The sequence below is a fragment of the Hermetia illucens genome, chromosome 3 (genome assembly GCF_905115235.1).
Source record: "Hermetia illucens chromosome 3, iHerIll2.2.curated.20191125, whole genome shotgun sequence".
Classification (NCBI taxonomy): Eukaryota; Metazoa; Arthropoda; class Insecta; order Diptera; family Stratiomyidae; genus Hermetia; species Hermetia illucens.
Genome location: NC_051851.1, coordinates 97,869,681 through 97,886,601, shown reverse-complemented (window position 1 = coordinate 97,886,601; position 16,921 = coordinate 97,869,681). Strand labels below are relative to the sequence as shown.

Here is a 16,921-nt window from a genome sequence, read left to right as displayed (position 1 = left end):
TTCGGAAAGTACTAACTGACATCTTTAATTTAATACCATACATGCTGTATATTCGATGAAAAAAAGATTTACACCCACCTTTTTCATGTATGGGGACCGCCCCCTTAAATTCGACATAGAATTATGTAACTCACTGTGTTCGTGAGCGTTCACAGTTCCCACCTTTCCACCAATTTTTATGTCAATCGTTACAACCGCCTCCGAGAAAAATGCGTGTGACAGACAAACAGACAGACAGTAAACCGATTGATAGACCAGTAGCTTACTCCAAACTACCAATTTTATTTTATTATGTGTATATATATTTCTGGAGCAACTTACTCCCTTCATCAGTACAAAGGTAGCTAGGTAGCTTTGTACTGATGAAGGGAGTAAGTTGCTCCCGAAATATATATATACATAATAAATTAAAATTGTAGTTTGGAGTAAGCTACTGGTCTATCAATTTTAGACTTAACTACAAATAGAAGACGATATCTAACCTCTCAGGAAACCGATGTTAATAAGCTTTTTTTTACACAAAACCTTAAAAAATTGCTCGTCTCTTTCGCATATATGCGGACCAACCAAATGTAATTTGAGCTTGAGGCGACAATCAATTACTGATTTATTTGCGTGCCGCCACCATGTAAAGTTTTTATAAAATTTTACCGAGATATTTTGTACACATTTTCAATTAGTAATATTATAAACAAACTGTGCTTACCTTAACATAGGGATCACTACGATTACGCTTAGTATCAACGGCAGCTAAATCCTTACATCGTACAACATGAATTTCTAGCGCGCTTTGCTTATAGTTATATTGCATCCCGAATTCAATTTGTCCTTTGACGGCTACTGTACCATACCGACCATCTCCAGCGCCTGAATAGACGCTCGCCATAGAATCCGATCTCAACTGTGCCAATGAAATAAAACCCATTTTTATTAGCGGACAAGTCCTTTAAAATATGAACTAAATATCTTACCCCTAGGGAGCTCAAACTATTTCGATTCTGATGGAGTGCAACTAAACGATCAATATCCTCCTCGGACTGTGAAGGCCATGGATCACTTGAAGCTGACCCTTGTGATGCAATTGGACTAGCTGAACCACTCTTATTTCGTGTTCCTATCAGCGGTGAATTGCAAACTTCCGGTGAATTTTTATCATCTGAAAGAAAAAATTTGGCGTTACTTATATGAATAGACTGAACTGAAAGGCTATACATATACAATGTAGAATGTATTTAATGACGATTCCGGGCAAATATATTGTTTTTTTAAAACGACTTTGATTGTGATGATAAGCGTTTTCTCTACCTTTTTTGAGTTTTACATCTCTATACCTCAGTTTAACACAGACCCATTAACAGGGGGTGGGGGTTGAGAATCATCCAATGGGATGATTTAAATAAGGTAATAAACAAAAACTTTAAATCCGGACAGAGGTAAGAGAGCGTCTAATGAATTGCCTCTACCTTGGACGAAACCGTTACCCATCTTCATCTTTGGTTCTTTACAACTTGGGCGCTAAACCCGAAAGGAGAGGTGCATAGGTGACAAAAGCAGAAGCAAGTTGTCCTTCATTTGGTTCGGCTTGCCATGGATCCTCCAATCCTTAAATAAAAAATTCACTTAAAACTTCCTCTTTACAGATTGTGTCACACAAGCCTGGTTTCACATCAGTTTTTTCGTGAGAGAACTTCCACCAGAGACTCACAGGGAGACATTCAACAGTTAAATCAGCACGCGAAGGAAAATTATATTCTTTAAAAAAAATCAAAACCACTGGAACTAACCAGCAGAAGGGGTAGCTAGGGTTAAAACGAAGTCACAAAGAAGCAGTCCCCATAAGATAAAATAAGAGCCTCGCCTTAATTAACTAAAAAGAGTCTATGTTATGTAAGTCAATACTATATTTGTTGAAGATTTAAGGTTGTGCGCTCCCTGTACAGAAAATATAGTCGATGCCCTGCTACAAAACAACGTGAATGTCACAGGCGTGACAAGAGTTGCGCTGAATAGGAGCAGGGTTTCCTGGAGAAGGGCCACTACAACATATATTACAGTGAAAAACCAGCCCTCGAAATAGATTTCCTAAAAAATTAAACCTGTTTTTATCGGCTTTGAAAACATAATCAAACGGGTATGCACTCTACCGAGGTAAACTTCAAAGTTCTTATTCAGGCGATATATCTGTTCCCATAGGTAGTACAAGACTACTAATGACAACGGACTGTAGATTATTCAACTAACAGTGTCATTCGAAGTGGAAAGCGGTTCACAAACAAACATGGGTTTATTCAGGCGAAACCATTTTCAACCAAATTGACCACGTGCTAATCGAACACTGCCACCTCCTAGCCTTGGTGAATGTCAGAACATATAGACTCGAATCACTATCTCATTGACATGATGCTCCGAGCTCAAATAACAACTCCATTCCCAATCCCCTATGAGAATCAAGTGAGAGTGAATAATGAAACCATGCAGACCATAGTCCTTCGTAGCACCTATAAGGAGAAATGACTGCCGCAAGAACGGCAGCTAACAAACGTCCTGGAGATGAAGCATCAACGAAAGATTTGCACTCCTTCCTGAGGAGCATTAACATTGGTGCAACTAAAAAAATATGTTGCCCCAGTTGCAAAAAAGTCGGAACGGTTGGTTTGACGATGAATGCAGCAGCAACGGAACGGAAGAATGCTGCAATCTCAAAGGCTTATCACGAACTGTCTCGAGCGGAGAAGCGACTTTATGGAAAGAAAAAGGAAGCCTAGTAGAAACAACCTGTTCATGGCAAGCGTGGAAGCGCAATCCGTGCAATCCATTGGCTTAGGAATCGTATGTTGCCAGGAGCCGAAGGAATTACTGTCGAGCTGGTTAAATATAGAGCTCACCAACTACACGAAGCGATTCATCAACTGATGCTCAAGGTCCGGGACACCCAATCAATGCCCGATGACTGGCAACGCACCGTTATCTATCCCATACATAAGATGGGGGTTATAAAACAGTGAAACAATTATCGAAGTATTATTTTGCTTAGTGTCACCTATAAGACATTCTATTTGCTGCTTGCTAGGCCGGATAGGCCTATACGCCTAGAACATTATTGGCTCTTACCAACGAGGTTTCACATGACGCAAATCAGCAACAGATCAGTTTTTCTCTCCGCGGCAAGCGTTGAGAAACTATTGGAATATTGTCGTCAGTTGCACCATTTCTTTGTTGCAACAGTTTCCGACTTGTTTTTAAGATTTTATGTGAAACAAAACCTTATTCAAATCATAGGACAAACGGTTTCGTCCAGGGCACAGGCAACTCGTCAGACGCTGCCTCACCTCTGCCCTGGGAGCAGTGTGACCGTGAGTGGCATCAGATGGAAAACGCTCCTTTATATATTTGGAAAAACACGCCAAGGGTGCGAATTATATCCAATAGAAACCGATAGTTTGAGCCTGAGCTGGCTAAAGCTACATTATCCTAAACAATTTTTTCAAATCGATTCGATGTTCGTCAGTCCGTCTACCTGTTTGTCTGTCATACGCGATTTACAGCATTTTGCATTGGGTTTAAGAGTTAGCTCACGAAATTTAGGTGGAAAATTTTGTTTTCACAAAATGTTGTCATGTAGCTGGTATCAAGTTATCAAGAACCCGTATGCCACCCGAAAATCTGAAAGACCTCCAAATAGACAAAATATAATAAGATTTGAACTTAAATTAAAGTTAATGACAGTATATTTCTCCATTTTTGGTAAATCGAGTAGAAACATAAGGTCATCCTAGAATCACAATTTTGCAGTAATATGGACCATATGTAAAGCATAACCCTGCTAAGTTTACTGACAAAGTTTCAGTAGTAGTATTGAATATCAGTATTTCACAAAAGTGAATAGTCTAAAATGCAGTAGGTAGAGTAGCATAGCCCAGACAGCGCACTTTTTAATGGTTTGTGTAAAACAAAACCTTAATAAAGTCGGTTTACTGACTGTCAGTCCGTCTGTCTGTCACACCCGACTCGTTCTTAGAAACTATCCCCCTAGATATCTGAAATATTTATTTTCAGATATCCGGGGGGCAGGGTAGGTCGTTCGTGCATATGGTATCTAGGCCTCAAAATACTCTCCATACCGATACCCGTTTAAATAAAGCTAACAATAATATATTGCCATATTTATTATAAGTATGTTGTATGTTTCTTAGAAATAGCCTGGGAACGCCTCTTTAGTTTATCTTATCAACTTTTGCAGTATTATAGACATGATACTACCAAATTTGTTGGAAATCGCACTATTAACAGAGTTACAATAGGTCCAATTTGTCACTTTTGTGCAGATTTCTTGCATTCTTAGATTTTGAATGCCACTCTCATACTAAAGTGAATGGTCTGATAAACTAACATCACCGCTCCTCGTAGTACAAGTCGCGACGGCAGTTGTCGATGCCCAGGCCGGGTATCGGGCTCGTTTGGACTTGCTTTAGGTTCGCTTCGGACTGACTGCGGGCTAGAAAATAATTTCAGATGCATGTGAATATCAGCATGCAGATTATTGGCTTTAAGTAACTGATTTGTAATTTTACGGTTTGAAATGAATGTCGGCTGGTAGTTGAGGTGTGTATGGTGTTGGTCTAGGTAATATTTCCTAGTACAAGCGGCCGAGCCGATTATGTGTTCCACACGAATTCATCTGGTATACTCTACGATAACACCTACTACCTGAAGAACTCGTACCTTGGTTTAAATTGCTCTACCGCGATCCGACAAGCAAAGTTTGAAACATGGCTGGTATATCAAAACCGATTCATGTCTCTGTCTGCGTTCATCAAGGAAGTGCCCTCTTATTTCTCCTCTTTGTTCTTGTTATGGACACTGTCACACGGCTTATCCAAAGTCCTGCGCCGTATACACTGCTTTATGCAGATGATGTTTTCCTAACATCTCATAGTGAAGGTGATTACGAACAACTTGTGCAAAAGTGGTATGGTCGCCTCATGCAACATGGTGCCAGATCGAATCTGAATAAAACACAATTTCTGTCGACAGATCCCCATGAAACAGACACTATCATTGATTTAAATATCTCGGGTCAATGCTACCAATCAATGGAGAACTGCGTTATGAAATTGCTTTACACATTATTCTCCTAGGTGCCCGAATCTAAGTTGCACAAATACTGGACACTGTCCCAGAACATGTATAGAGGTTTCATCACGCTTCCCTATGTGATAAATAAATCTGCAGTGACCAGTGAATATTTTCACTATGCACTAGGCTCTTCTTGATGAGGTTTAGAAATTCTTTCGAGTACTTGCGTTCTCATGAGCACCTTGGACTATTCCATTCCTGGTAAGTTCGGAAAAACAAGTTCCCTCAGCCGTTCCTCTTTCCATGAAACTATTTCTGACTCTATAGAATAGCTCTGGTCCATATAACGGCGTCGCTGCTCCTTTCCTAGCCATTTTGTCCGCTGCTTCATTGCCTTTTAACTCCATGGGGCCTGCAACCTAGTGTATCCAGACCTCATTGAGCGAGCTGAGCGGGTTCAGTTTGTTAAGGCATTCTCATACCAGTTTGGAATTTACCTGGTAGGACCGAAGGGCCTTTCAGGAGTACGGCGATTCAAGCATTGGGGTATGGAGTTACTCTTCATTTTGGGGTGTAGGTCCAATATATTGGATCAAAAGAACCGTCGTTACGAATATTTCTATGCATGTACCGTAAAATGTTATTCTGCCATATGCCATTGAGGAAATGCCGACAAAATGGGCCTTCCAGCGAAAAATATACCAGAAAAAGTGCAAAAAATGTGATTTGAGGACAATAGGGTGCAAATATTAAAGAGAACACCGGAATCACAAGAAATCAATCCTATTAAAAACCTATGTGCAGATGTTCAGCGTGCCGTTAGGTTTGCGAAATTTCGACCGACATTTTTAAAGTTTAGTATAAAATCAAACCTTATTAAAATCGGTTTACTGTCTGTCTGCCTATTCGTCGCAGGCATTTTTCTCGAAAGCGGTTATAAAGATTGACACCAAATTTGGTGAAATAGTGAAATACTTAGAATTAAGGGGTGGAAGGGGGTCCCCATATATGCAAAAGGGGGATGTAATTTTTTTTCACCAAATATAACCAGCATATATATGTGGGTTATCAAATGAAAGGTTTCGGTTAGTACTTTCGGAAGCTGGGGTTAATTTTGACATTTGTTGGAAAGGTGGGTAGTGCGAGAGGTCGAAAGTCATCATTTCTTTCACGAAGATTTACTTAGACACTATCCTACCGAAATATCTAAAAATAATCAAGAGATTCCCATCATATGGAGCTTTGGTTTCGACATACCCTCCAAACCGTTATCTTTTCAAATAAAGTCAATAATAGTATACTAATATAATTTGTAAGTTCAACCTAGAACCACGAATATAATACTACCAAGTTGGTGGAAATATAATAAATCAAAATTGTCGTTTTTGTGTAAATTCAAAACCTTGAATATTTGATATTCTCACAGAATATGTGCATATATTACGTGCTAGGCACTAATGCGACAAATGTCCACTCAAAAGTTTTTATAAAAGAAATACAGAAAACCTTTCATACCTGAAGCGTCCAGCTTCCGGTTTCCTGACTTGCTCTTATTATCTAAACTTTGTTCGATTTTTTTGAAACAAAAATAGAAGTTATTTTTCTATTGCTTTTGAATACTATCATTGGAACATTCATATATAATATTAACTGATATTTTGGCTTTTTAGTTTGGGGGGAATGGGAAATATGATAGAAAGTTCATATACCCGGAACATCCAACTCATGGCATGGCGAATACCACACAGACGAACCAATCTCGCCGAGTCATTTTACGTCAACGAGCGGGACAAATGCTGTAAACTTCATAATTATATAATGGAAGTTCTGAGGAAATAATAAATTCTAGTGATAAATTGTACTAGATATTCCATATAGTCGAAATTAAATTTTTGCGAATTGCATCTTAAAGGTATTCTCATTGTCCATTCGGCGAATTTCAACGCCTAAAGCCGTTAATCTGTATAAATGGTGTTGTAACTCATCGTGCAAGTAACGAATGTGGCGTTATACAATCAACTTTTGAAACAAGGTGGATTACTCCTTCAAGAATTAAGGAGGCTGTTCAGAAAAAACATCTTTTCTCTTTAGAAAGAGAGCTACTGAACAAAACAACGGACAATCCCGGTGGTAAATACAGTAGATATTTCTATATCGCGTCCCTTCTCTCGCTTCTCTCTCTCTCTCCGTAATATCAGTTCGCAATTGTATTCCCAGTAAGGATTTCATCTTTTAACTTGATGACGCGCTGTCCCATACGGCGAGGAAGGCAGTAGATAAACTGAAGCAAATTAAATTAAAATTGTTGGGGCATCTATCATACCGTTGTACTTGAGTCGGTAATTTATTAATTTCTCACTTAAATCAAGGGACTGAGCGATGTACTTTCCAAATTACCTTTGAAAGTATCCTTTACTAGATTTAGAAAATTTGGGCGGCGTTATAACTATGAAACGCAATGTATATGTAAGGGGAGCACAAATTCAACATGAACATTTTCGCGGTCTCAACAAATCTTACCATTTTTGAGCCAAGATTGTGTGCAAGATGAACAGTGAACCCATATTGGATTGACTTTATACTAAATCGCTGTTTCCTGTTGCCTCAAACTAACTCTAATGAGCGAGCAACTTTTACCACATTCGATAATGGCAATAAAAACAAGTCGGAAAACCGGAAGCTAGACGCTTCAGGTATGAAAGGTTTTGTGTATTCCTTTTATAAAGGGATTTGAGTGTGCATTTGTCCCATTAGCATGAAGCACGTAAAATATGCACATATTATGTGAAAATTTCCACTTTCAAGTGGTATTGATATACATACTCTTGAATTTGCAGAGAAGCGACAGTTTTGACCTAGTATAACTTTGTTAGTAATAGTGCGATTTTCATCAAATTTATCAGGATCATGCTCTATGCTGTAGCTTACATTGCTGTATTTTGTGATTCTAGAATGAACTTAAGAGGGGTTTTCATGTCAATTACTAAAAATTATAGTAATGTACTATTATTAACTTTATTTGAAAAGCTATCGGTATGGAGGGTATTTTGGAGCCTAGGCACCATATAGTGGCAGCCCCCTGATTTGTTTCAGATTTTTCGGTTGAGAAGTTTCTGAGAATGGATTCAGTAAAAAAAACAACCCCCCGAACTCTCCACCTTTTCAAAAAAAGTCAAAACTAAGACCGGTTGAGAAAAGTACTAACCGAGACCTTTAATATGATGCCCCATATGACTATATTTGATGAAAAAAAAATTTACACCACCCTTTTGCATATATGGGGATCCCCCCTTAAATTCGACGTAAAAGGATGTAACTCACTATATGCGTGAGCGTTCACAGTTCCCACCTTTTCACCAAATTTGGTGCCAATCGCTATAACCGTCTCCGAGAAAAAAGCGTGTGACGGACAGACAGACAGTAAACCGAGTTTAATAACAAGTTTAACAAGAGTTTAACAAGCCGGAAATCGGATCTAGATGTTTTTCTTTGAACGGTTTTGTAGGTTTTTTACGAAAGAATATTTGAACGCATGATAGTTTAAATGAAAAATTTACTTCACGGTGATACCTACATTTTACTTCTTAGGATGCAGTATTTTCACTCGAAAAAAAGAGCTAATGAAGGCCTATGATTTGATTTCCCCTCTGACTATATTCGATGATAAAAAATTATAACTCCCTCTCCCTATTGTTGTAATCCCATAAATCGTCCTTCTATAATGTAGGTATTTGCTACTAATGTTCGGGCTCATCCTCTAATACACAGTTCATTGGTTCCTATCAGTTTACTTCTAGAATCATCTTCAAAGGCTTCCCAGTTTGGTTAATTTTCAGTTATGCACTTTACACGTTTTGGACCGACATAATGTGAAATAGTTAATACGACCTAGAAGTTATCCATCAGTAGGCGACTTGATTTGAAGTAAAAACTGGCAGTAGTTAGCTGATGTGTTAAGGAAGGGTTCCGTTTTTCATGGCCGCAATGATAAACAACAAGTAATACCGACTAACTGATACCCATCAAATTTCATACCGTAGGAGGACAAATTTCTCGAAAAATTTTGTCGGTACATCGCCTCGTAGCCGCGTGTTCCAGTGATTTCCTAACTAGGAGTTCTCAGTAACCATGCTTAGTTAATTTTCAATTCCCAGTGTTATGTGGCAAACTACCATATTATAGAAACGAACACAAATTCAATATTATTACAAGAATCTTAAGGGGTTATACACAGTTGTAAAACCGGGAAAATAAAAAAATATATTGCATATATTGTTTAAGTACATTATCTCAAGAATGTCTTCACCAAATTTTATAAAGACCGGAGCACTGGATCCGAAGTTCTAGCTATTTATAAGGAATTACCTCGCCACTCCAGTTGTGCATCATCATTCGAATCTTCATCGCCGTGTATACTGTTTGTAGTTACAACCGCAAGAGAATTAGAATCACTTATAGTTAACATCAAATCGATGTTTTGAAGTCTGGAGAAGGAATGCCATATGACGTTGGAATCGACAATTCCATGTAAATAAATTAACAATTTTTAAAATAGACAACACCAACTTTAAACTTTAAACGCAATTATTTCAGAATAGTTATTTTTTGTTAAAGTACGTTTATCGCGGCCGCGATTACTAAAAACGCCAAATTTTACCATTTATTTTTTCAATTCCTTTAATATTTTTTTTAAGTAAAAAATTGGAAATTTTTCACTTCGAAAATGTAAATATTTTCGTAAAATTGTGGCAATTTTTTACAAGTTGGCATTTTGATAAATCCTTCGTTCAGCGACTATACAATACGATATACTAAGGAAAATTTTGTAAAATGCTAGTTTCGATTATCGGGTCATCCTATCCACCGCAAACAATTCTTGGAAAACAGGAGTAGATCGACAATTTTTAAATTTATTTCTTAAAAACAGAGTTCCACAATATATACTAATCGATACTGTTAACAGTTTTTCAATAAACATTTACTAAGTTGCCGGAAATTTCGTCATATCACCCACTGCCACAGTATACAACCCCTTAAAAGCAGGGGTTTCACCAGAAAAATAATCAATAATTGAAAATTTAATTGCCATCTAGTAGTCAACTACATGAAAACAATTTGAATTCTCCTCACCCCTAACGGCTATTAATTTATGTATATATGATGGAGTCAATTCAAGCGAATTCCAGAAATGTTCCATTGATTCCAGCCAACTGAACTGAATAATGTATTGATATGAATAATTACCGAGTTTAAATTTCAGCAACATGCAATTATATCATTTATTATTTTATTGTGTTGCTGTTAATGGTGGAAGTTGCTTTTATTCATGTACATAATTAAGTACATCAGGGAATAGTCCAGAATAATTTCGTTGCCTGAAACACGAAAAGGGGCTCGGGATGAAAAAGTCGGGCCACATTGCCTATACAAATAATAGCTTGATGGTATATTAATGTCCTTTTCCTCTCTGTCTAATGACTAATCCAATAGTTCTGATAACATAGATAATAAATAGCACTTAATTGAGGTCAAGAATTGCAAGTAACTCTCCATTTCAGGTTGGTAGACGTGAAAAAATTGGCATTTAGAATTTATTCCAATGCTATTTTTTAAAAATTTGTTTATCTAATTAAGGAAAGCTTTATTGTGTGAGATTGGCCAGGAACTAGACTCTATTTAAATGAGCGCCTTATATGGAAATCAACTTAGGATAAATTCTAACTTGGCTTTCACTTAGCATAAACCACTGCCATCATTATCCTATCCCACCCTTAGGAAATATAATACTAAAAGTTTGCCAAGAAAACTGGTGGCATATGTAGCGTGTGATTGGTAAGGTCCGTGGCATGTGTGTCGGGGTGAGTAGGTGGATTCCGATAAGTTTACCGTGTCATCTTCATGCAACTTGAATTTCCACTTCCTCAACCCGTCTTTCCGGCTTGCCCAGACACTGGAGTGCCAGCAACTTTTAACTTTCAGCGGGATCCATTGCTGTGTCGAATTGGTGGCGAACGAAGAAAGATTCGATTTTGATTGGATTATTTTCAAAGCTAACCCGGAAAAGAGATTTTCCCCAAAGTTAAATGGGATTATTCCCTAATGCGTACAGCAAAAGGAAAAGCAGAGAGGGCAGGTAAGAGATATCTTTTCGCTATTTTACTGCTATGTATTATGATGTAGGGACGTAGCAGTCAGGTTCGTAACTTAGTGTAAACATAATAAATTAATTAACGTAATAGCAACATCTTTGATGCTGTTGTTCTGTTTTGTTCTTGGCATTGAATTAATTTATGTATGGGAATCTTTGAAGCAAATAAACAAGCAGCGATGAAAATAGACTTTTCTGAGTAATAGCTCTCTCACTCTTTTTGAGTTGAAGTTGATAAAGTCTGGTGGCCGTGAGTACAGAAAAGTTTCAGATTTACTTTGGTCCAGGTTGTGGATTGACGGGAAGGAAAGCCTTAACCAGTTTGGGGTAACCGCTTATCTGGAACGTAAAAAAAAAAATAAATTCTGCTGCTTTCATATTTCAAAGGGGGAAAAAGAAATCAATAAACCAAGGGGCTGAAAGATCAAGGGTTTTCTTATTTAGTTGAGTTTGGTTTTATGCTTCAAAAAGAAGTTTATAAATCTTGGAAAGCAAAGTTTAAGTTTTGTCAGGTTAAGATTAAAGAAGTTAAAAGAGCAATCCTACGAATGGACTATCCGTTATATTGTATTTAGATTAAGCATTTCGATCTCAATTATCACGAAAATTCTGTTGAATAGGTGGCAAGCAGGACAAAAGTGGTGTCTTCAGAAATCATAGCAGGGAGCAAGCAAGAATACGCCATATCATACTCCGAAAAAGGATGCCGAATTCCTGGTGGAATGTGAAAATAGGCGAAGGTTGCAAAGCTTGCTTAGCATAGCAGATATCGGGCATTTCGCAATCTTATGAATCAATCTTTGAATTTTATTTTAAATAGTGGAATTTGGATGAAACTGTCCAGTATTATTGCGCTATATTATTCTTTACCTTTCTGCATTCCTGTAGTGGACTTACTCAATTTAAATAATTTAATAATTTATTAACTTTATTTGAAAGTGTATTTGGATGAGATGTATTATGATTTTTACTAGTGTTTTCTGAAATTGAGCTTCATTTTACTTTAATTTTGTGCTTTTCCAGGCTCCCCTCTTTATGGATTATATACAATTGCAGTGGACTTCTATTTTTTTTTGTCGATAGTTTAGTAAATGTTTAGTAAAAAACTGTTAGCAGAATCGATTAATACATATTGTGAAGTATTTGTAAAAGCTTTTTTAAGAAAAACAATTTAAAGATGCCAAATCTATAGCCCCGAAGTGCTTTTTTGAGAACGACTTGCCGTAGACACGATAACTCGATAAAGGTAAATTCGAAATGAGAATTTCAAAGAATTCGTAAATATATCGTATTGTCCAGTCGCTGAAGGAAGGATGTGTCAAAAAGAAATTTTTTAAAAGAGTGGAGTCGGTTCCAAAAAATTATTGAAATCTTCGAGTTGTTAATTTTTTATTTTTCTACATAAAAAAAAAATTACGGAATTGAAAATCCTTCATTCAGTGTCTAGCTATTATCATGATAAATAAATTGAAGGTACTTTAAAAAACACCACACGTGATTTTGAGCACATGGCTGCGAGTTGCTGTGAACACAAGCCAGTATTTGCCATAACAACAGACATTGCACGTCTGTTTATAGCTTCCTACATCCAGAGAGAGAGCATCCTTAGATATTTATTTCGAATTAATCGTAGTGGAATCAGTGGGCATATGATGTTTCAAAATTCCTCTATGGGAAGCTTAGTGGAAACAAACACGCGCAACATTCTTGGTAATAGATTCATGCTGGCTGGAAGTGAGGAAGAAATAAGTAGATGCATCCATTTCCTGCTGGCACGGGAATAAGAAACACACATAAGAAAACCATCTAGGCGACATCGATACACCGACATACCAATACCACTTATTTATCTCGTCCCTACCCGAAAGGTGAGATTCCGCGCCCCTTTGCCAATGAAGTGACTGCTTCTGTGTATAGTCTTTTTGCTTCAGACCTAATGCTAATATCGGGAATATGATTTATTTGTTTACCCAAAGGTATTATCAAACAGGCATTTTCCACTTTTTTACCCAGTAAGTGCTGAATGGAACCCACTTGGATTTCCAGTAGCCATTAGTCTTGTGAAAGAAAGGTGCACTGCGTAGTTGCAGTTTTGTTTAGTAGGGTATTTATCGACGAGAATAGAACAACGACTTGATGGCAAAGTTTTGGTAAGCTCAAGAGATATACTCAAGAAACTTCTGAAATGTTGAAATGTGCTTATAAAGCTAACGCATCAAAAAGACTTTTTCAAATTAATTTTTTTAATTTTAAGACTGTAAGGATGATGCAAGATAAGGAAGACCGCCAGCTTCGCATGGGAATGAAAACCTCGAACATGTGATCAGCAACTCACTGGCCGAAAAGTTCTTGTATCACAAGAGTTGGAGCTGAGAAAAGTTTGAACAAAAATCATTCAAAAGAGCAAACTTCTAACCAAAAAGTAATAAGAATAGAATGCGACACTGACTGGGCATTTTTTTTTTAAAAGATTAAACTTTTCGTTGCCTTGAACGAGTCATTACTGTTAACCATAGATAAAATATCAAAAAAGCTGCTGAAAAATTAAAGTTATTCTAAAACCTTTTTTGATATTCAACATGATAACAGTGACGAGTTTGGCTTTAAGGATACCCAGGGAATTCTGCCTTCTATGTAGAACGCTTGAGCGATAAATTATAGAACGAAAAAGAACCTGAAAATCCTTACAACGGAGCTCTTCAGGGGATGCTATGGACATTGGACAGGTAGATGAGATAAGTCGTTACGTCGTAAATTAGCGGGATACCGGATCCTGGGTGCTACGGGTATAAAAGTTTGGTGTTCATCATATGTGAAGAACTCCCTATGCATGATTTTCCATTCGTTCATAGCTGACGATGCAAAATATTTCTTTATTAATTGCCAAATTCCAAGATATAAATATGAATATATATATTAAAGAAACTCTCCCTGGAACCCGACGTTCATATGAGTTCCCCCTATATGATGATGACGTCATACACGTCTTAGAGTGCAATACATTTGCGTGAAATGCAAAATTTTAACCTTCTATAACTTTGATAATAATGTGTGTGCAAATATAGGAATGGGATGTATTTTGAGGCTATGTTTTGGTATAGATGCAATATTGTGAATGTTTTAAAATATTTCGGCTGAATAGGTTCACTCTCACTCACTAATGTTTTACCCAGTATCAGAAATAAAGGTTTAATAAGTACTAATCCAACCATATAACCATATTCTGTGAAAAAAATTTTATAACCCCGTATTTATGGGGAACCTCTTCAACTTGCAAGAGTAAAACCACTGCAGTTAGTCCCAATAGTGATATTTCGAATAGATGATTCTGCTTACACTGTTACCTTCTCTAAAGAGGCTCAATATCCTTCCTTCCTTTTCTAAGCATGCTAGATTATTCCTTTTGGAAAAGGAAGGAAGTTTCATTCAATAAAATGGTAAAAAAGTGGATAAATAGTCTATACTTGAATGCAAAAATATGAGACTTCCACGCCTGCAGTTTGCTTCGTAAAAAGGCTAAATTAGATTGCTAACTAGAAATACCGGCCCTCAAAGAATACCATAGAGCGTTGAAATGGTAGTGACTGCGAATTGTAATACAGCTCGAGGCCATAAGCGATAAAAATTACAAGGAATAAGTTTTTTGTCATTGCAAATTTTAAAAGGCACTATGTTCATTATGACATTCTTTCTCTGGCAGACGATACGTGGAAACAAGGGGAAAATTTCGTTTAACACTGCTGAGCTTTCACTTTTTAACAATGTACACCCAAAGCCACTCAAATGCATAACGGCAGAAGATGCTTGCTCAGAGCAAACTATTAAAATTTTCGCTACGTTGACTATTTTTCCTAAAGCTGCATAGAAATTAATTTCCACTGCAAAAAACTAATTTTCTCCGCCGTATCACCCATACGCATTCAATTTCCCATAAGCAATTCAGGCATTCGAATTTCACCTTGTTTGTGAATTGGAAATCGATAACATAGGTGTATACCTGTATATGTGTAACACAGGTCTAGGAAGTAGTATATCTAAGTAACTCGGAATATATTACCAAACTTGGATGAAATTCGAATCCGTGGCACTTTCAATTTCCGTCGAAAACTTCTCTCACCGTCCGCAGTCTCATCAAGTTCTAATGTCTCCAGAAATTTATCTGAATTCGATCTGAGACTATCATCCCAGTTCCACCGATTTGAGCTGGCTCCGCCTCGCCGGTTGCACGCTTCACTGTCAGCCTGGCCTGCTTTCCCATTGACGCCTGTCGTGGAAGCTTCCCGTTTCGAATCAGAATTGATTTCCTTCATGCCCAACTCATATTTAATTTGAACGAATTTCCCGTCGATGTCATCACTATCGTTATCAACATCATCGTCTTCATCTAAGGAGCAATAGCCGCAACAGGTGCACCATCTCTTGCATCCTGAGCAGCAGCAGGAGCAACAACAAAGACGCAGGAGTTTATGATGACAGAACTTAGGGCAACTTGAATGCGAGCAGAAAAAGGACTTCGGCCACAGATTCCTGGACTTGGTCTGCGCTGGTGGTCTTTTATAGTTTGCCATTAATTGAAAGCCATTTATATTGCTAATGTTTTCATTGCTTGGTCCCATCACACCTGCAGGTTCGTTCGCGAAAGTACTGTAACGGTTCTCATCCCGCGTTTTATAGCTCACAAGTCGTGCCATTATATCCAAGTAACTTGAAGGATCTTATCAAGTAAGAGACGCACTTCACTTTAACAACTAATTAATATTTATGATTCGAACTTTTAATTGCATTTGACAAATTAAGGCCTTATTATTGGGAAAACACATTTAAATGTTGCCTAATATTGTATTATGTATTTTGAGGAGCATTCAATCACTGTACACTGAATTTTCTGCTGCGAACTGACTTTTGTTACCACGAACCATGGTTATCGGTATTATTATTTAGTATTTTTCAACTTTATCGACAATTTCCGATTTATTTTGTTGATTTCCACACCAACATGTTTCCAATTTGCGGTTTGTGGAAAGACATTATTAGTAGTTAGATACGCTCGAATTTCAACAATTTTTCCGACCACTTAAAATCGGCGGGTTCATGGATTTACTTGGCAAAACAGGCCAACACAAAACACACTTTTGCATTGGGACAGGACAGAATAGTAAGTAAAAAGTAAAATTCCTTTCAGCGAAATTGAATAGCCACAAGTTTTCCACTTGAAAACTATTGTATTTTTCTTAAAATCTGGGAGTCTCACATAATTCACTCACGCACTTGAGATATAGTGTATCCGCAACCGTATGGAGGAATATCTGGATTGAAAAAACAAAGAGGTTACCAACGAGCCAAAGATGCACATTTAAAATTGACCCCGCCGGGTCAATTGTGTTTAATTCATTTATTTCCATTCAGATCGTGCGAGGTGGATTCTTGGGGTATAAGTGAATGTGATCATATTCGTGCAAGATTCAAAGTGACAAATTCGTATTGAAAAAACTATAGACTTGGAGAGCTACGCGATGGAAAATGTTGGAAACGAGTTCAAGGAGAATGTACACATTTTTGGTTAAATAATGAGTTAGAAGAAAGGAAGTGGTGTACCAAAGTTTTTTCCGGGTTGAATATTTAAAAGTTTGTTGATAGCAGTTACATTTATGTGCAATATAATCAAACCTTTTCTTCTCCATCCTATTTCCTTTTGAA

The 16,921-nt window shown here is 37.3% G+C and overlaps 1 protein-coding gene across 3 annotated transcripts in view; it reads right to left on the bottom strand.

Annotated features, from left to right (window-relative positions):
- Window positions 1-16,921, bottom strand: part of LOC119651153 — a 414,598-nt gene that overhangs the window by 27,269 nt on the left and 370,408 nt on the right. For all 3 annotated transcript variants that reach the window (XM_038054561.1, XM_038054562.1, XM_038054563.1), the window contains 2 exons: window positions 972-1,156; window positions 707-901 (listed from right to left, as the gene is read on the bottom strand). In XM_038054561.1, coding sequence (XP_037910489.1) covers window positions 707-901; window positions 972-1,156 — 380 coding nt within the window. The remainder of the gene's footprint in view (window positions 1-706; window positions 902-971; window positions 1,157-16,921) is intronic.